This window comes from Candoia aspera, chromosome 6 (assembly GCF_035149785.1).
Source record: "Candoia aspera isolate rCanAsp1 chromosome 6, rCanAsp1.hap2, whole genome shotgun sequence".
NCBI classification, from domain to species: domain Eukaryota; kingdom Metazoa; phylum Chordata; class Lepidosauria; order Squamata; family Boidae; genus Candoia; species Candoia aspera.
The window spans coordinates 26,389,607-26,410,741 of NC_086158.1; the positions used below are offsets into that span (position 1 = coordinate 26,389,607).

The window sequence follows — 21,135 nt, forward strand, 5'->3', positions numbered from 1 at the left end:
ATGGTAAGATTTTACTAGAGTTCAGAAGGATTTAAAATTCCCCTCTCACCACCATTCATTTATATAGGACTAATGTTGAAGATAGAAGTTTTCTTCTATCTGTGGATTTTTTCCACACAATTGAAAATTCTGACACTCCAAAGTCCCTCTTTTTATCCATGGAGAAGACCTCCATGGATAAAAGGGCTCTCTATGGACACTAATTGCAGTGACTCGAATGAGTGGGCACCACCTCACTTAACTCACTATCCCTAGAAGCAGATAGCTTTGCCCATTTTCTTAGGCCTGAAGAGTGCACCAATATTTCCATCTTTAAAAACAATTAGTAACCCACCAAATTCTTTTAGCATTACAATCTATGCTGGATACTTCCCCCCCCCTCAAAATAGTAAAATTGGTAAAAGCTGTATCAAAACAGTGATATAGCAAACTCTGTATTTCTTCCATCTTCAGTCAGTGACTTTGATAGCAAAGCATATTCAGCTTTCATTGGATTGCACTTTTATTTTTTCAAAAACTCCTCCCTTTCAAAACACTTTAGAAAGCCCCCAGAATTTTGCCTGCTTAACGCTTAAGGGGATATTTTGCTTATTGGTACTTAGCAAATCTAAGATAATTTGGTAATTGACTATATTATTACTATAGTGAAAGGAAACAAATTTCATCTAGGTTAGTAACTTGCCTTTGATTTCCTCCAGCTTATAAGAGAACAGGTAGTACAAGTCTCCTATCTAGAGGTTTAGTGCTGTTCTGCACATGTATCTTACAAGTAGGTATTTATAATTGATATAACACTATTCAATAATAGCAATATTTCCTATTAAACATTGTCACCACACTGTGCAACATAGTTTTAGCCATTCTAGTGGCAGATGTGTAATAAAAGGATCATTTGAATTTCTGTCAAATATTCTAATTACTTAAGATGATAATTATAGCAAGGGCTGGTGTTTTAGTTTGTTTATTTATTTATCAATCAAACTATCACCGCCCATCTCCCCCACATGGGGGGACTCTGGGCAGTTAAAGTGGTATGCTTTAAAAGCTATATAGAAATGCCCAGTCTATACAGTGAGAACTGACACAACCTTATGACAGCATTATCTTCTCTCTTATTCTTTTCCCATCCAGAAGTGCCATCCTGGTGATCTTTCAACTAATATATACATCCTCTTTGTCCTTTAAGTAGAATACAAACTTATGCCTGAACAACTTTTAATAAAATCCTCAGTGGGATTGATTTGAGAAGTGTGTTAATGATACAGACTACAAGTGCTAAGTAAGACATGTCAGAGGGTCACAGATTTTACTGCCACTTGATAAGTTGATAAGTTTCATCAATGTTTTTATTTTGTACTTTGAGTGCCATTACAGTTCAAAGATTTACTAGTCCCAGTAATACAGAGAACTGAACAAAAGCATTTGCCATGCTGTAGGTTTGTGCATAGAAATCTGGTCAGAATGGCTGGAACTGGCAGAAAAGTAACATTAGAGTTACCAAGTTGCATGTATGTCTGCTATTGTTGTAAGGCTCTTCCATTATAGCTGCCTGAATCTCTAGCCATTATTTTAATGTAGCAAGCAGAACATGTTGGTGTGTATGTGTGTGAGAGGAAGGAGAGGTAATGCACAGTCTTCTAGGTCTAAATACTATGTTTCAGGCCAGGCCAGTGTCCTGTTCTATTCACGAGTTTTTGAGCAAAGAAAAAGATCTGACTGCTGGACACAACTGGCACAAGAATTCATATTTAAAACAGCTTTTGCTCAGTTCTTACCTGCAGTATTACCAACGGCCTTCAGCTGAGCAGTGGCAAAGCTGCTGGCAAACTTAACTGACCCTAGCTGACTTTTCTAGTTGCTACAGCTCTGAAACAAGTCCTTGTATTGCTGATATTTCGGGGAGCAAATACAAGTGCTTTTACTGGAGGTAGGTGTCAAGTTTTCTCTTGATGTTGTCAAAGCTGTCTGCTCCCATGTAGTCAGCCTGGCCTTGCTCCCATCTTTCTTTACGTTCTTCTGAGGACATAGCTGGTGGTGATGGTGGCAAATGGGACACTGCTGCTGAAAGTGACAGGTGGGACACTGCCTCTGTTACCTCCTCCTAAAATGAAATGAAAGATACGTTGGAGAGGTACAATTGCACCACTACAAAAAAGCTTAAGCATAAAGTAACCAAGCAGAAGGTAGGAAAACCAATGAGATCCCATGCAAAGCAGCAAGCACCATTTACACAATTTAAAGAGCTGTGAATATATAAATAAAAATAACATCTAAGTTAATGAGATAGCAGACAGGTAGGTTTAAGTTCTTCATACCTCTCTACAGAAGCCACAAGAGAAAGCCAGTGTATAGACCAAGCCCGATAGCTGCAAATAGTTCATTAGAAAGTTGAAATACAGACAACAGAAAGCACAGCTGAAGAATAGATCAGTATGTTTAGTCTCAGGGCTAAGATTTTAATTATTGTGTTTTCTGTATATCAAGCTTAAGTAGTCAATGCTGCATTACTAGTCTGCATGCATGAGAAGCCAGAATCAAGTTTTTTTTAACTGGCAAGACACATAAAAATGTAAGGTAAGTAAAAACCACACAAATTCTGTTGGCACAGTATTGTAAGATTGCTGTTACACAAATTTTAAGACAGTTGGCACAATACTGCCCTTCGTTCATTCTCAACTTATCAGACACACCAGTTCATTATAGAGAGCGGATGAGCCCCTGCAAGCATCTCTCCATGGTCTGTTTCCTGACTGAAATTTACTAGAAATTTTCTCTTAAGTAACTTGATGCCAAGCACAGTGCATAGTATGAAGCCTTGAGAGGTCTCGGTGCATACTCCAATCTGAACCAACATTTAATGACAATTAATTAATGGGATGGTGTCATTGGAAGGTTGCTTTAAAAATGCACAACTAGGTTTGCCAAGTAGATCTGATACTAAAAAAAATCCCTGATATTCAACTTAAATGATGCCTGCTGGCATTTAACAGAGCTCTGGACTGTACCTAACCTGTCAAGAAAATGTAGAGGAATCATGAATGCTTAGAGGAAATTCTCCAAACATTTTCAAAGTGAATGCCAATCCATTGTAATGAACTTGACATTAATGCAAATCACATCCTTCAAAGTTCTGCTGGGTGCAGGTAAATATGCAACCATTCTATCTGAGGTACTGTCCAAAATATGGGGGTGGGGGTGCAAAACACCACTGGTTTTGAAGATTCTGAACTTCCACAAAACATCTGACCCTATTTTAATCTGTACTTCCCCTCCTGAAGTGCCTTGAAATTCCATTTGGCATTCATTTCTTCATACTCTAGCATTGAAAGGTGGTCTATACCAAAATTGTATTGGAAGATACAATTTTAAAAGGTGGCTGGACAATAAAGATGGAAAAAATATATTTGTCTGCATTCTTTCCTTGTTCTATAGCATTTCCCATAAGCTCTGGAAGAAATAGTAGTTTTTAGGGACACATTTCAGCAGTGTTTCAAAGAAGTCACTGCTAACTGCATTTAGGATGATTTAACTAAACTGGAGAGATTCAGGAAATAAGGGGTTGTAAATTTATTTCAGGGATTTCTTTTCCCCTGAATGTTGATCTCTGGAGTCTATACCTTTGACCCTGCTCAATCTTTCTCTGCTCTAGGTTAAATACTGCTCATATCCCCATTCTCCAAACACTCACTTTAAAAATTGTTGAATTTTTTTTAACAATTACTGCTGAAGCTGTATATGTAGGCTTGTCACTGTTTGTGTTTTGGCTACCCCTTAGCCCCTTAAGGACAGTCTAGAACTTCAACTATTATTTGGTACTCTAATAAGAGATGCAGACCAATGTGCTGCATTTGTAGGGAGCAGAAAAGGAAGTGTTGCAGTCCTTATGACTGGTCAGCTCACTAGCTAATGCACAGTTGCAAGCTGTTTTTGTAGCAATCATGCTAGCTTCAGACCAACTCAATTCCAAGCCAAAAAAAAAAATCATCCTTTTCCCACATCCCATGTCAAAGTAGTATGTGTCCATTTATGAAACATACCGCCTTTATACCAGTAGCTGTATCTTTGATTACACCATGCTGTTGAAGTAATGGTAAGATATTTGTGACAAAAGTGTCCCACCACATATTGAGGAACTCTGGATGAATCATAGTGGGATCTTGAGTGTCTTCTTTGACACTTTTTGCTTTGGAGTCATATGTATAATTCCATGGTTTCACTCTGCCCAGAAAGTGCACAACTTTAGCATTCATCCCAAACCTGCCAAAAGAAGAGGACATCTTCATGTGTGGGTAAAGTCACAGCACCTTAATGCAAGCGTAGATATTCTTTGTGTATAGCCTGAAAGAATAATGGCTTAAGTTTCTTTTCAGTCTTCTTTTAAAGTCAAATATATTTAAACCCAACGTTTTATCTGGATCTGGATTCTTGTATCTGAAATCTTATATCATGCATATAAGGCATAATTAATACAGCTTGTATTTGTCATGTGAACAGCAAGAACACTGAACATCACTGAAGTTCATTCCTGAGACGTGCTCATTAAGCCCCACCCTGACTTCCAATTTTCACTAGTCTTGATATTGTAAATTGGTATTGATGTATTTCTTACTTTTTACAACCAAATGCCTACCACCTACCTGCCAGACTCTAGACATTCACCTTTCCTCATTTATATTATAGAAGGTTTGGATATACACTGTCAACAAGTCTTAGTATGTAGCTGTAATAACATGATCCTGGGTCTCTTTATTAATTGGATAGACAGCATATTAGAGCAAAGAGTGATACTGAACATGAAACCAGTTCTACAAGGTGTCTTTAAGTATTGTATGGGAAAAACAAGTTGATTTGGTGTGTTATTTAGTAAGTTAATAAATATTCTAAACATTGTTAATTGACTCTATTTGTTCCACACTCACCATCTTTTTTCACAGAGCAAAAACAAAAAACCCTAAATGAGCTATTTTAACCTCTTTGGGATTTTACAAAAATATTTTTTTAACTTGGAGTTCACACCTATTTTTTGTAAAATATATTTTCCACTTTTAAAAAGCATTAGGTGTGACCATAACAAAATTTAAGCCCATTTCAGGGGCTGTTGCATTTGCCACAGTTGATTACCCTGCTCTAATGGCATGCTAGTATCAGACATGGCCATGCTTAACATTTTGGTAGGACAGAGAAACATCATACACGTCCATGGAAGTGGCTTTGGGGAAGGAATTTGGGCAGATTTTTGTGTTTTTTAAAACGATGATACGCCTATTTCAGGGCTTATCTTATAGTTGTTCTCTGTTCCCTACTTCAAAATGGTAAAAAATCCTGCTGTAAAATTTCAGCAATTATGGCCAGAATGCCACCAAGGGCTACAAGAAGGGAACTTAAGGACTCCATGTAGTCCAAACAGGAATATAGGATTCTTTGTAGTATACCTCATGTTGCAAGAGGAGCTGCTTGCAATCACAATTACATCACAATTCCATTCACCAAGCCAGATACTCTCTCCACCAGCCGCTTAGTACTATGTATTCATTCCAGTTTGCATTAACATCCCAAAATAAGGGTTCTAATTTTAACTTAACAGTATCTCATATGATGCTCAGATCATAAGACACAGTTGAACCTTAACCAATGAAAACAGTGCTTACGTCAGCTGCTCTATTAAACTCGTCATCATTCAATGTTGCCTAGAGACTTGTTCATACAACTGCACACATGCTTCTGGATGTACCAAGTGGTAGCATTTAGATAGATTTGTTTGGCTTTCCCTGAGATATAAGATGACCTAATGCCAGCAATTAATGGCAGTTTAGTAGGAAACATAAGCACTCCAGAAATGAACATGCTACCAAGGTAGGTTATATCAGGGAAGAAAGTTAAATGTGGTCATAGTCTCCATTTTGTGACACCAAGAATACCCTGAGATTGCCCCATTGAAATTCAAAGATAAAAAAGCCTCTTCAATGGTCGAAGTTTTAGCTAAAAAGTGGGACAAAAATGGGAATAAGAAAGCATTTGACCTTTGGTCTTAAGGAACTCTTTTCATAAATGTAAGCACTATGGAAGCAAACTTCTCTCCTTAAATAGGCATATACACTGTGGATTTTCTGGTCTTATAAGGCTAGACATCTTCCAAGCCCTCCACCATATCCCAGGAACTGTCTCTTGGTTCATCTTTTTTTTTTTTTTTGATAAATTGAACAAATCCATCAGTCCCAGAAGTTCCACTGATGCTTATCTACCACCATCAGCACCAAATTTGCCCACTAAGGGTTCAAAGCCTTCCAAGAGATTTGCCCTGCAACTTAACCTTCCAACCAAAGCAAAACAAAAGGTTCTACTACCTTTATGATTCAGACTCCAGCTGCTCTGAGTTCTCCATAATATCCACTTTTACCAATTCCATGATTGTTAGGCTTCCATTAGTACTGTCCAATCTACACAACCATGCCTCCTTCTGATCCACGCTCACAATACAAGCAGTCTTCCTTTGGGATATTGTTTTACTGATGTTGTGCTAGACAACCACATAAATTTAGCCCTTCATTTTTACACAGCATTACCAAAAGTTACAACTTTTGGAAGGGCCATCTGCCTTGATCACCTTATGATAATCAGGTCTTCCTCCAGCTTAAAAGCTTGCTATTCTTCCTTATGTGAATCACTGAGAACATCATAAAGAACTGATTTCTTAGCTGTAACTGCAATTCTTTGAATAGTCATTTGCGAATTCAGACAATTCTAATGGGGTCCTTTGCAGTGGTAACTAACTAGTCCTTTTAAATTTTGCTGGTTTTTACTGCTGATGTGGAACAAAGGAGTGCTAACACATTCCAACATAACCATGTAATTCCGATTATTCATTCTGAAAAAAGTGATACCAACTACAGTTGGATACTGATAAGTATTACCTACTATAGGACATAGTATGAACATGTCAATTGCTTTATTCTCATTTTGGCTGCAGCAGTCCTTGCCCTGCCATCAAGAGCAAATAGTGTAATTCCTCTGACACTATTTCAGTCTGGAAGCAGTAGTGACAGAATGAATATCAAATCATGCATACTTTATAGACAGTTAAGCCTACGGTGTCTGTGTGCATACTCATCCACTTACGCTTTAAATGCTGGGAGGTAGGAGTAAATAGAAATACTGCTTAAGTTATAAATAAATGGGAGATGCTTGCTAATATCTGTAGTTGCCCAACTGCTGAAGAAAGTGTTCAACAGTCCCTGGTCCCCACCTAAAACAGAGAGAGAGGGAGAGGGAGAGAGGGAGAGAGAGGAGTCAAGTAAAAAGCAATGGCTTAAAAAGCCTTTAAAAAATCAGTTTCACATATTCTGTATATAAAATGAACCCAGAAAATCAGAAATATGTGTATTTCATCTGAAATATTTGGTAGTTTTGTTGAATGAAAACTAACTAGGACAAACAAGTTATAAAATACAATTTAAAATCCTGTTTGGTGATGGATGTGATGACTCTCCAAACATTCGTGATTAACTGAAATGAAGCTGGGTCATCTAATTATTTCAGAAGTATGAATCTGTTTTCATGCCAAATAAAGTTCTTGTTGGTGCAAATCAATGTAAAAATTGCATTATGGTGTGTATACCTACTTTTTCAAATAAAAGATACTATTTTTTAAAACCTCCTTAATTCTAAAAATGAAACTATCTATTAAAAGTGATGAATATGCCCAATGGTGATATAAGTGATTAAAACTGAATGTCCCTGAGGAGTGAGTTAAATCAAATCTTTACTGACCACATCTATTTATCAGTTTTTCTCAATGGAGAACCTGGTCATCCATGCACTGACTTTTTCTGCAAGCATCCATGACTCATCATGAATGAATATTTAAGGCTTTCAAGCTCTTGGCATCTTATCCAGAACACTAGCTTCAGGGAGCCCAGATGGGATTGCACATATCAATCTACATTCTTTCAAATTATTTTGTAAGGCTATAGATGTCAAGTAACAATAATAATTCAGGCCAGGGAACCATTTATATTGCCCAGCAAAGTTTAGCAAAGAGAATGGTGAACAACAAAGTAACAACAGCATTTCAGAAGCAGCCTAGCTCCTTGGGTTGATCTAAAAGAATTAAGAGTGAGAGCTTTTAATTTAAATATTTTACATAGTTATTTCGTAAGGATTAAGGATTGTGCTACTGCTACTGGCACAGCAGGCCAAAGAAGTTTTGGTTGGCTCTGTTAGAGAGTCAAGATAGAATCTGAGTCACATTTGAAAGCAGGTACACTTGATTTATATCTTTTTTGTTTTTAAAAGAAAAAGACGTATCTTATTCATTTCACAAGTCAGAGTAAGAATGGGAATATTCTTTCCACAGTCCTATGCAGACAGCTGGAGCACACTACAATAGCAACCCTGAGTGCATGTGAAGCTGTCTGTAATTTCAAGTCTGGCAATTCCAGTCGCTGTACCAATTTAAGATTCAGAGTGTATTGAACATGGGATGGAAAAGACCCAGACACTGTACATATTTCTAAGGAAACAGCAGCTCTGTTTCAATTTCCCACAGTAGAAAGAGTTGTTGTCTGAAATTTGTTCTCAGATGTACCATAGTTATTGCCAAAACATACCCCTTGATAATATTTTTAAGTGAAATTCGACATGCTTGCATTCTGGGATAAGTTTCAAAACTATTTTATTAGGGCATAGCCAGGGAAGGTAATATTAAGATAATGTAATGAGAGGGAACATAAGGCTTCTATTTGTGTTTTGCCTGAGACAAGAAACATGCAATCTTAATTGTTGATGTAAGCCATCTAGTATCTTTGCCAGTTTAACTTGTGCCAATGCTCATTAATAAAGCCATATGAAAAAGCAGGAGTTATTTAGGACTCAACTTTTGAATGACAAAAAAAGTAGTTCAAAAGTAGAGTCCTAAATAACTCTTGCTGTTTCATATGGGGACTTTGTTTTCCATCTTATTTTGCATTCCAAGCTAAAAGAGGCACAAATAAATCTACTGAAAAGCAACAACATTTAGGCAACCAAGAACAGCTTCTTTGGAAATTTCTCTTAGTGTCTACCAACTAACACAAGCAACTCCCAAAGTCAGAAAGGAGCAGGCTTAGTCCACATGAATGAAGCTTTAGAATGTGGCTGCCCTTACAGAGCAGGGGGGAAAAAGAAACAATTTTCCTGTGGTAAACTGTCTGCAGTAGCGTAACCTAGTTTTCATGTGTATTTTAGCAGAGGGGAGCCAACTTAACAGCACAGGCATGCACAATGCCAAAAATCTGCCCATAAATTGTACACCTAGGCAATGTTTTCATCCCCTTGTACAATTCAATATAGTTCCTCTAAAAACTATCTTCCACATCTTTTTCAGCACAAACACACAGTCGATCTACGAGAGACTTCACCCAGAAGGCATTTCCTCATTAGCAGCAATAATAGCCAAGCAAGCAACAAATAAAGATCCTGTGCTACACACATAACAAGCCTTTGTCTCAAGGCCCAGTTACGGATCACTTCCAAAATGCAGCAAAAATGCATACGGTGATCATTCTGCCTTTGCACTGAAAAAGGTCTACCTTTTTTATTCAGAAAAACAGCATCCCACTTCTCTGCAAGGAGAAACAAGCTCAATGTCCCCCTTGAGCCAATATTGTACAGATTAATTTTCTGCAATCTGTACCTACTGCTCTCATCAGCCCCAAACAACGTGGTTGGGGGTGATGGGAGCCGTAATAGAGTCAACACTGGGAAAATACTACTGTAGCCTTTTTCCTATAATGCTTTTGCTTTCTCTATGTAAAAGATTGTGGCCTCGTTTTGCAGATTAAGAGCCTAAAGAATCATTCTCCTTTAGGCAGAGGGTTAACTTAAACAAATGGAGAAACAGGGCAAAATGTTGCAGTACATTTTCACTTTTTATCTGCAATGATCTTGTTCTGGATTCCAGCTGGCCATGCCCTTCTCTAAGGCAAGGTTAGCTGCAAAGGATCAAGGACTGTAGGCTATTGTTCCTTAAGTGAGCCTTTTCTAGTGAGCCCAGACCAATCTTCATTGGAATTTAGGGGAAGGGGGGAGGAGAGAAACTGTCTTTTTAAAAACTATGATTTTTATTTCTGTTGCATTTAATCATTTCAGCAAGGACACTCTTGAAAAGTTTCAAACACTTTGCTTTCAATGGTAAATATGCCACCATGCTCTGGCAAAAATGATAAGTAGTCATCTTTCCTTGAATGCTGGACACCTGTACTTGAAAGCTAGGAAGACTAAGATGACCAAACCACCCCAGGTGCACACATAGATGCTATCAAACCAGTAACCTGCCCTCCCTGTTCAGCCATTTGTCCTTGTGTTAGCCAGAAAGATTGATTGGGGATGAGATGATACTCTTTTGAAAGAGTACATGGAAAACCAAGACCTGTTCCTTGCAAAATGTTCCAAATTCAAAATGATTTAAGTTTGAAATGTCCAAGTTTGAATCTAAAGTAGTTGCTTTGTCCTGACTGAAAGTAGTCCAATCCTGAACACAACCATTTTGGAAGTGTTCAGATCTTGAAACTGGGGTTGTCTGAAATTGGAAACACTTCTGGAGTAGCTGGAACATTTCTGGAAGGTCGGGACAACTCATATGGAGCTCTAGCACATACCCTTGAGACTCTTTCATTCTAAAATTCAGGACACAGAATTGGTGGGCTTAAGCTACAAGAAATCAGAGTCTGAACAGATATGGGCTTAAGTTACAAGAAAGCAAATTCTGAATGACAGGACAACTAGCAAAATAACTGATCTAATTACATAGAGATGTGGCTGGGAGCTCCCTTTTTTGGGTTGTGTTTGAGCAATAGCTAGAAGCAAAGGGGAGAAGAAGGAGAACACACTGCCCTATTCAATATACCATTGGGTAACAACTCTTGGCCTTTTGAAAGACAGTTTTATTAAGGTTTGATATACTCATTGTAATCATATACACAGAGCTGATTTATTGACTTATTAAAGTTTCATATATTCAAGTCCATTGAAATAACACCCCATCTACTGAAAGCTTCAGAAGTACAGAGCTCCACAAGCATTACACATTTCCTGCAGATTTGTTTTGAGTTATCTGATTTAACATTTACCCAGCCTTTAAAAAAAAGCTTTTCCCATCACTGTCCACATAAAATGAGACACATACCATCAAAGCTGCCTTTCTCTGTGGCAAGTTGTAACAGTTGATTGAATGTTTCAATGGAAGGCCTATAGACAAAAACGCCTGAATTGAAACAGTCAGGCCAGCCTGGATCTGGTGCTGCAGAAAGTTCTTCTCTTTCAAAAAGTTCATCAATGTTTGACAAGACCTAGTATGGAAGAAATGGTTTGCAGGTACAAGTTTATTATTCATCAGCAAAAACAGTGGTAATTTTCTCAAGGGTATTACATGGTTTAGAACCTACTAATGTGGATACAGTTTTTCTGGAAATAAAGCTAAAGGTGCATTTCAATTCATAACCCGTGCCCCAAACACTTTCCTTTCCCAGTTTAAAGTTGTTCTGAAGAATCCTGTCTATATGGCAAAGATAAGAGACTAGGCACTCTAGATAATGGATATATTTCTAGGATACCCTTGTAGTCTGCACTATATCAGACACCCAAAAATTCTGGTGCAATCTGACTTTCTCCTTAAATTACTGCCTATTCATTGACAGAGCAATTAGATGCTACTAGTGTAGAAAAGTAGATGCATTTAATGCAACAGACTAAGACATAATTTGCTCTAGCAAAGCATGCATCTGCTACACAAGTTTGAAGTGGTGCAAATCAAAAGCATCTCATTGACTCACTATGAGGCATATAAATTACTATTCTCTAACATGAACTGAAATCTTTGAACTAACACAACTAAAAAGGATTATCAACAGCAAGAAAGACATACCATTGTGTCTGCATCCATAAACACACACTTTGAATACTGTGTGAGTTCCCAGCAATGGAGTTTTGTCAAAGTAACACCAAGTTCAGGCCTTTTCAATAGTGCAAGATGGGCTGAATCACCACTGTCCAAAACATCCACCAGTTTCACTTCATCAAAGACCTTTTCTAAGACTTTCCTATTGAAAAGAATGGTCATGGTTTACATCAATACTCAATACCACTCACACTCATTCAATAACTGTCTACACCGTCCCTGGAACCAGTGAGAAAGCAGATTCCTATATCATATTTCTGCAAGAGCCTATAGGAATTTGCTTGAAATAGATTCTCCTGACAGCAACTGTTTATCCCCTGTAGTACGTTTCAAACTTAACGTGTACAGGAATGCAGAATTGAGATAATGCACTTGAAAGGTGGTAGATTAGTAGCACTGACAGGCTCTCAGAGCTATACAAACAGATGGTTAAGAAAGACCTGCACTCTTGATAAGTCAACTGGCTATTTTAAACTAAAGAATTACAGATGAACAAGCGTTTTGCAATAATTTGATGACTTCTGGGCAGTAGCCAAGAGTATACTAAGGTTGCAGAACATACCCACAGAAAACTGATTAGGTTTAAAAACTGTCAAAATATTGACAATAACAAATCAATAATAATATATAACATCTTATAATGGACAAAAGTGACATTCACAAAAGTAGAAAAGAGGCTTATTGAAAAAAGAAAAAAATCCAGATAAACTGAGTTCCAGAATAGAGATGCAACCACAGAGCAGGAAGTAGTGGTGGTGACTCTAAATTCTACCAAGAAAATCTTATTCTGAAGTCTCTAGTTAGCCTAAGCTAACTAATGTCTAAGCATTCTAATAGTGTTTTTGAAGTTTTAAATCTAAAATATTGAATTATTAAATCACCTCTTAGAATTTAGAAGGTCTAAAAAGCCCTAACAGTGTAGTAGTATCATGAATAGAGATCTTTTTATACTACTGCTCTCTTCTCTGTTACCCATTGCAAAAGCAGATGTCCTGAGCAACAGGCAATACTGAAGTACTTCTTCTCTGTACCAGCTTTACCCCAGATTCTAGGAAGATTGATGCTTGTGCGGGAAGGAGCTAGAAGGGCACCTGTCACATAGCTCTAGATCTCTGCTGCTTCCTTTGTAGCTTGATAGCTGACTTTTGTCCAACAGTCTGTCCATGAAGAACATGCTGAAGATGCTTAAAATGCTTAATTCTTGAAATTCTAGCATAATTTTTGACTTTGAAGCTTCTCTTAGAATTGAAGATATTTCTACTACAGTTATTTCTTTAGACTGGGAAAGAACAGTAAGTTCTCTGTACAAGTCCTATTTATGTAAAATTTTAAACATATTTAAACACCCCTGCCCCCCATCAAGAAGAGCTGTCTTGCATAGCATTCGATACAGCTACGAGAGGTTTAGCACACCAAGCCACAAATCCCACTAAGCAAATATTTGAGCAAGCTGGAAAATTCTGTGAAGTTTCTCACATCTTTAGCATAACATTTAGAATTCAGGCTACAACTTTACAGGAAAATACTATAATTAAATCCACTGACTCACTAATACCACCTTAGTTATCTATATATAGACTTGTCTTTCTTTTTTACACTAAAAGCAAACAGCCTATTGTCTTGTCTTTACAATCATCCCCTAGCCACTTAAATCTTGGTCCTGCATTATTTCCAGCAACCATTCTTGTGAAGCAAAAATCTTCCAGCCACATTCAGTGAAAACATTAAAAGGCAACACCAATGCCAGTATACTGATTGTTTGCATATAATCAACTTCTCTGCTCTTCCCCCAGCACAAGACTCCTTCTCTTTACCCCAGAATGCTGAAGCAGTCACTAGACAAACCTAAGGCCACAGGGCCTTCAGTGGCAATTTCCAGTGAATGTAGAAATAAGAGCCAGGAGTAAAAAGCCATAAATATACACATGAATTCACCTACTTAAGGATAGCTAGAAAGAAGTAAATGGTTCCAGGCAGGTTCAGGTTTATTACTTTAGAAATAAACTGCTGATCAGCTTTTTCAATAGGAATTATAAAGGCATTGCTTTTTCCATTAAGTGAAAAGGAAAACATTAGTTCAACTATGAAATAACTATTCAAACTTGTCTTAATAAAAGATTATGCCCTAGCTGTGCTCTTAAGAGAAAGTCCACTCAGCTGTATTTTCTTCTACTAGGCTCCCACCGGACCTTCAGTTGCACTTTTTCATTGGGGCTGGATCACCATAATGCATCAGAAAACTTACCTCATTGCATCTGATACATGGGGAGTGATCAGTACTGTCAACTTCCTCGTCGTTCTGTAATTCCGTAGTGATGATCCCAGTACAAGTGCTCCTTTTACATAGGAATCATTTGTGGCTAGTGTCACAAAAGACTGGTCTTAAGGAAAAGAGACATAAATTTCATTAATATGGAAAAGACCTGCCATTGCCTGTAGTGCATTCTTAGGAACTGTCAATCCATTTTACTCTGGCAGTAGTGCCAGAAATGTAGGATTTAATTTTTAGGCTAAAAAGAATTACTGTATTTATATATCCAAATAACATTTTGTGAGAGATCACAAAATAAATATATAGTATATTGCCTTTCTATGGGCTTCCAAGAAGCCTCTGGCTGGCCAGTATAGGAACATAATACTGGATTAGGGAAGGAGAAAGTAACCTGGCATTCTCCCACCATCTTTTAGCTTTGCCAATACTTGCTGGGGCTGATGATGATCACTGCTAGACCAGACCAGATAAAACATTAACGTTTCACAGTGGTATCTTCTACAGACAGCAAGGACTGTTTGTAATTTGCAGCATTTATATTATTATCCTGCAAACTGGAAATCTTAAATTCCAGTCAAGTTGCTTGAGGCATCCTAAATGCTTATTTATGCCACTCAACTACAAATTAGAAAACCAGTACTAGAATTGCTAAAGGTGGCAAGCATATGATAATATTCCCACTGTTAAAATTGTAGTTATACACCAGATTCTGAATGATAGATCATTGCCCAAATGCAGTAGTATTAATCTTTGATAGTACATAATTCTAATAGTTTTATTTCATTCACCTGCGATGTTTAACTGATATTAAAACTCATGTGTATCTTGATGCAATAAATATCTACAATTACCTAACCAATAGCGTTAGACCATACATGCTGGAAAGTTCTTCCTGCAGAGAAGGACCAAATTTCACTTTTTAAACCCACTGCTAGTAATTTAATCCTACCAAACAAAGAACACTTCCCTGTCTTTCCTGATATTAATATAGGAATATCCAACAATATTCCCAATATAGGAATAAACAACAAAATACATAACCTTGAACAGAAAATATTCAAGGGAACATGCTCACCACTACGCTATTGGATACAATGTCCCATTTTATGCTGTTGCAGGGTTATACTTTTGTGTGGCTGAAATTATCAAGCTTAGAAATCACCTGGAAATGGGGAACTTCTGTTTCAGTGAGATTACAAGGAAATATGTTTAGCAATTCAAATTGTGCAAGATGCACTAGCTACCACAAGTTTAAACGATATATATCAAGTGTATTTCTAAGTAAGTGTGTTGTTAACTGCTTTTGTATTCTTGCATTAGTGGGTTGTAGTACAAATGGCTCAGATCTATCTATACATGTAGTTCTTGAAATAAAGTTTCTACAAATCCCTTAATGTCTCACCACTGAACATATTGTCTAAATGTTTACAACCAAGTTAGAGAAGCCTGGCCTAATTTACACTGCGTCCTCCTTAGATAATGCCAACGTATTTATACATATGCAATTCTGCTATGTAGTATTGACACTTGCTTTTTGATCACCTCCAAGTGTGATCAAAGTGTGTGTCCTGAGATGTCTACAGTGAGCAGACTGATAAACTCAACAGTGTATTACTTGAATACATTACTACTATCACTCTGCCCATCGAACTGTAGTAGTTGTGTGCCCAGGAATGGGTTTGGTGTGTAGAGCCTTTTTTCCCATTATAAGCTTCCATAATTAATTGCTCTGTTGGCTGAACAGAAGAATACTTGAAGATGATACAATGGCGGTAGAGGAAAAATACTTTTTACATGTCTCAGTAATACTTTCTCACTGTAAACAGCTAATCTATTTGAGGCAAAGCCGTACAGGCCTGTTGTAATGGCATGTGGGAAAGACCTCGGGAGATGGGGCGAAGGGATGCTGCCTAGGGAATGATCAGATAAGAGACAGCATAGCCTGCAGCTGCATAGTGGACAGGGCAAGTTCCTCTCTAGTTTCCTGGGCTGTAAAGGAGATGGTGGGAAAAACTGTACTTTCAGACTTGCAAGATTTTGTTAAAGTAGCTTTATAATAAAGTAGAACTAGCTTATCTGATCATGTTTCCTGTCTGGTCTACCTGGTAAGGCTGACAGTTGTCTACCTAGTGAGCAAGCCATGTTACATCTGGTAATTATTATTAAGAACAATGTAGGCAGCATATTTAACTTGGAGATTTCTGCTCTATCAGTAGCTAGTAACTGAAATATAGACAGGAGGTTCAAACTAGTTGATTCAGTGGTATTACTAGATGCTTTTTTGGTATTGTAATTCTTGTCCTTTCAACCTGAAAACCTAGCCAGAGTTTTTTTAAAAATTATTCAAGACCGATGCTGCTCAACAGCTTCATGCAGCTGTATAAATAAAGTTTATAAAATGATTTTGTAGAATCAATCAATCTTTTATTTTGGTCAAGGACCAGCATAAAAACAAGAACGAAAACAAAGCAAAACAATCTAACAGCATCACCATACAAAAAATATTGATTTTGATTACTACTTCTAAAAATAATTTTTATAAGCATAAGATATGAAAATGGTTGTTCTACTAATGCCATGTTTTTAACTAAACTGGTATTCCTCTACAGGATGAATATGGATTAAAAGTAATATATGATTATGTTAAAATAACAAACCAATAAAGTAATGCAATACAACTACAGATCACTAACGTATTTTTGCAGAAAATTTGGTGCAAACACACATTTTATGAAATTTACTGGCATAAATTGGGTAATGGTCAATTGCTTAGATGAATTTATCAGCATACAACAAGTTCACAACTTTATCACAATAGGAAACAGGACATAAGACCAGATGTAATCCAGCAAGCTCTTATATTTCTGAATTAATAAATACTAAACCTGACCTATCAGACCATTTAATATTATTGAGGATTACACATAATCCAAAGTATTTTTCCAATTTAATGTTTCTAAAGCTGTTTTATTCCCAAGGTTTTTTTTTTTACCCCAAAGGTCATTGGTAGAATCAGTTTTCCTTTTGAGGAAATGTGTGAGTGGGTTATAGCAAGCTTATCAATATAAACATAAGAATATTACCAAGAATGTTCATTGCTTACATCACCTTACCATAATAATAGGTTTATTTTTAAGTCTAATTTCCATTTATTGCTATATCCATATGCATTTTGGAAAAATCAAGAGAAAAGGGCAATGTCAACCACTGATGTACGATGAAAACTACATGGACATGTCCATGAAGTCACCAGAAGCTCAACCTGATGGAGGCTTTGTTTAATAAAGCACTCTTAAAATTATGTTGCAATTCAGAAAATGATCAAAGGGCTTTAAAAAGGTTTAATCCCTGGCACCTGCAGTTAAATGGATTGGGTACAATAACGAAAAGGCCACTGCAAAAATTCTTGACAAAGTCTGCTACCCAAAGCACCCAATACAAGATTGGATGAACCAGAATCCTGACTCAGCACAGGATAGCTTGTATGCCTGAAATCATATAATTTATGCATCCAGTGTTATCAAGGCATCCCAGAGTTGCTTCAATTGGCTTATGGCCGGGGCAAGTTAGGGTTGATATTACAGAACACACTCATGCAGAAGGCAAGGCCTCATTCATGAAAACAAAGCAAGTAAAATGAGAAATAGCTAGCCCTTCACTTATTGAATGCTTATGGTAGTGAACAGATAGGTGGAAATCTTTACAGCTTGCACTGGTCAAAAGGCTGAAGTCTCAAGGCAGGGCTACATGTGGCAGAACAAAGGTACATGTAAGCATTTAGCCAACTACGTGATATGGCAATGTGTACCTACCCAAGGTTCTGAATTGTGGTTCTCCCCAAAGAGATAGCAGAGAAGGTAAAGGCTAAGCCTTTGCAGAACAATCACAAGAACAAAAAAGAAAGGGTGACACTAGGTGGAAAGAAACCCAAGCACTGCAGTGAGCAGTTCTCAAATCTTTGGGAATGCATTATCCCATTGCTGCCTGAGAATACCCCCTACATAACTTCATTGTGCTTGGATGGGATAGGAGCAGAGGGTTCTTCTGACTAAATATTTAATTTGCAACAGTAGATTCCTACTTCCCATTCAGTTGTTAGGGCTCCACAGCAACCCACTTGTACCATTGTCAACTTGACAATGAATACGCCAAAGACTTAAATGTGTATTAAGAATTCACCAGGGCTCTATGGTGGGGTTTCCAACATTTTTGGGCCAATGGACACACTTCAAATTTTGAAAATACGTCCAGGCTGTAGGCTCCTTCAAATTGGTCTTGTGCTAAATCGAGGTAGTGGTAGTGTTAAAGTAACAAACTTAAAAATTAATGTTCTGTAACTGGTTATGTCCCCATGGCAGTCAACAGACAGAATGTTCCTTATTATCACTACTTACTTTTGTCATTTTTGGGGAGCAGGTGGACAAGCACCAAACTTATTTCTTGATAAAGTTTATGCAGCTAATTTAGAGTCCAGAGACGTTCTGGAGCTCTGCTTGCAGTACATCATCTTATTGTTTCCAATTAAAAAAACAATTTATAAAAATGCAGAGAGAACAGGGGCCTGAAGAGTGTCTCTGGGCACACTGGCATGGTGGGGTGTCACACCATGGATCCCAAATTCTCAAATCTTTGGGAATGCATTATTATCCCATTGCTGCCTGAGAATACCCCCTACATAACTTCATTGTGGTTGGATGGGATAGGAGCAGACTACAAACAGAGGTTGCAGGATCTGCAGTGCTAGATAAGAAACACAGCTAATTGGCATACTATATCAAAAATGGTGCATTTGTATAATTAAGTGTATCTTTTATCAGCCCAGAGATGAGAAAGATAAAAATTGGTACATCATCGACCTACCGCACATAACAGTAATATTAGCAAGTCCCTCTGTGCCGCACGCATCTGCACGAGCCACACAAACAAGGCTGCCGCTTTAAGGGGAGATGCCCAAGGGCACAGGGATATGCGCACATCATATACAAAGTAGCGGACTTCTCTCTCTCATGGGACCACCCATGCCTCTCACCCGCACGTGCCCCAGGCGTTGCTCCAAAGACCCCAAAAGCGAGGAGAAGGCGTACGCGGGCTCGCTCTACCCAGCACGCCACCCCCAGGGACAGGCTCACGCGCCAGCCTAAAAATAGGAGCCGCCATGCGTAAAACTGGGCAGCCGAGGTCTCCCGAGGACGAGCGCTCCCACACGCCGGCTGGCCCAGCGAGCGCGGCTTTCGCTTCCTCCCTCCGGGAAGCGGGAGGAAAGTCCCGCCGCTGCTCCGGCTCGCCAGTCACTTGTGGCTGGAAGGTAACGGTGGACTCGCGGCAACTGGGCGGGGGAAGAACCCGGAGAGGAAGCTCGGGCGGATGCATCACGCATTCTCCGCAACTGACGACGAAGCCGCCGCGAAAAGGACGCGCCGCCAGCCTCCTTCCGGGAAAAAGCGTCACTCGTGCTTACCTGCCATGGTGCCGATCTTAGCCCTGCCACCCACCTCGCAAGAACCCTCTCCAGGCACTCTCGCTGCCTTTCCGGAGCTCCGCCTCTTATATGGGGCAGGCGGAGCCCAGCAGAAGGGGCGGAGCGCCAAGAAGGGGCCAAAAAGGGAATGGCTTCTCGGGGGCGGGCGTGCTGTCTGTGGTGCACTTTGGAAGGCCGCGGACGGGCGCGGAGATATTTCCATTTATCGGGCGAGGGACGGGATGTGGCGCTTTAAGGGCGTGCAAGCCGTGCAGAGAGAGCTGCGGTGGAAGATACGGTGGCTTGCTAGCTTAAACGGAAAGGGAAAGCGAAGGCTGCATCATTTTAGAATAAGGGCATCTTAGGCTGGTAGGGAAGATCCGAAATCGCTGGAGAAAGGATGTATCCCAGGAGCTTGCAGGATTGAATGGTATCTGCTGTAAAAAACAAACTACAGTAACTGCTCTGAAAAGCTTTGGCCAGTGAAAGCAAGCCTGTATTGGCAGACAAGCCCTCCTGTAAAGCCTTGTGGACTGACAACTGTATGATGTGCACAATTTTCTCTAATCTGGGACCTACCAGACGTGTTTGACCACAGCTCCCATGATTCCCAGTTACCATGTAAACTGAGAGTTGTCCAGAGCCACAGAAGATACTAGTTTGGAAAGGAATCTACTGTTGCAGTTTGGTTAAAGAAGACACAATGCAACTTTCCTAGATGAACAAAGGGTCACACCTCTTTGGTTTACACATTGTATGAAACCATCATGTAATCTGAGTTTAGTTTAAGCCTGTTGTGTGAACCGAAGCCCAAGTGGTTTATTCCATGACCTGTAATTGTACATACTGTACCATAGTTTATTCTGATGTATGAACCCAGCCCTGGTGATGTGGATAAAGTTCAAGGTCAAGGTGACAAGATTGACTTTTTAAAAAGGCAAGATAGCTATGCTGGTTGAGAGGTGGGAATTACAATATGAGATTGTTGAGGCTAAGATGGATGAAACAAGTAATGACAGAGGGCTGTTTTAAAGCAGCAGTTCTCACCTTTTTTTTTTTTTAATCTGGAGACAACTTGAAAAGTGTTAGAAGTCTTGCTGGACCACCTCATAATGATAATTTCTTGTTCTATGCATCACTGTACAAAAATATTTCATTACATACACATACATACATATGTATATAGTGAATGTTGGAGTTTGAAGAAGCAGGATAGAAAGAAAATTGATGCTTTTGAACTTTGGTATTGGAGAAGACACCTGAGAATACCATGGATAGCTAAGGAAACAAACGAGAAGATGACAACTAGCAGCAAGGTGGATGACTCAGTTACAACAATGATGGGTGCACTGTTGGAAGAGCTGAAAGACCAGGCTGGGGACAGATCATCATGGAGAAAATCTACCTATGTGGTTGCTAAGAGTTGACACTATTTGACACATAATCATCATATACAGTATAAACAACTGAAGA

The 21,135-nt window shown here is 38.7% G+C and overlaps 1 protein-coding gene across 2 annotated transcripts; it reads right to left on the reverse strand.

The window, feature by feature from the left end:
• Positions 1–1,328: 1,328 nt before the first annotated feature.
• Positions 1,329–19,777, reverse strand: GYG1 (glycogenin 1). 2 transcript variants are annotated; one of them, XM_063306610.1, is made up of 8 exons: positions 19,663–19,777; positions 14,178–14,313; positions 11,900–12,074; positions 11,162–11,324; positions 7,117–7,243; positions 4,038–4,257; positions 2,316–2,366; positions 1,329–2,101 (listed from the first exon to the last, which is right to left on the reverse strand). In XM_063306610.1, the coding sequence occupies exons 1-8, from the start codon at positions 19,667–19,669 to the stop codon at positions 1,919–1,921; spliced, it is 1,062 nt and encodes a 353-aa protein (XP_063162680.1). In that variant the 5' UTR covers positions 19,670–19,777; the 3' UTR covers positions 1,329–1,918. The 2 variants fall into 2 exon arrangements, with proteins under 2 accessions (XP_063162680.1, XP_063162681.1); XM_063306611.1 differs by lacking the exon at positions 2,316–2,366.
• Between the last annotated feature and the right edge of the window lie 1,358 nt (positions 19,778–21,135).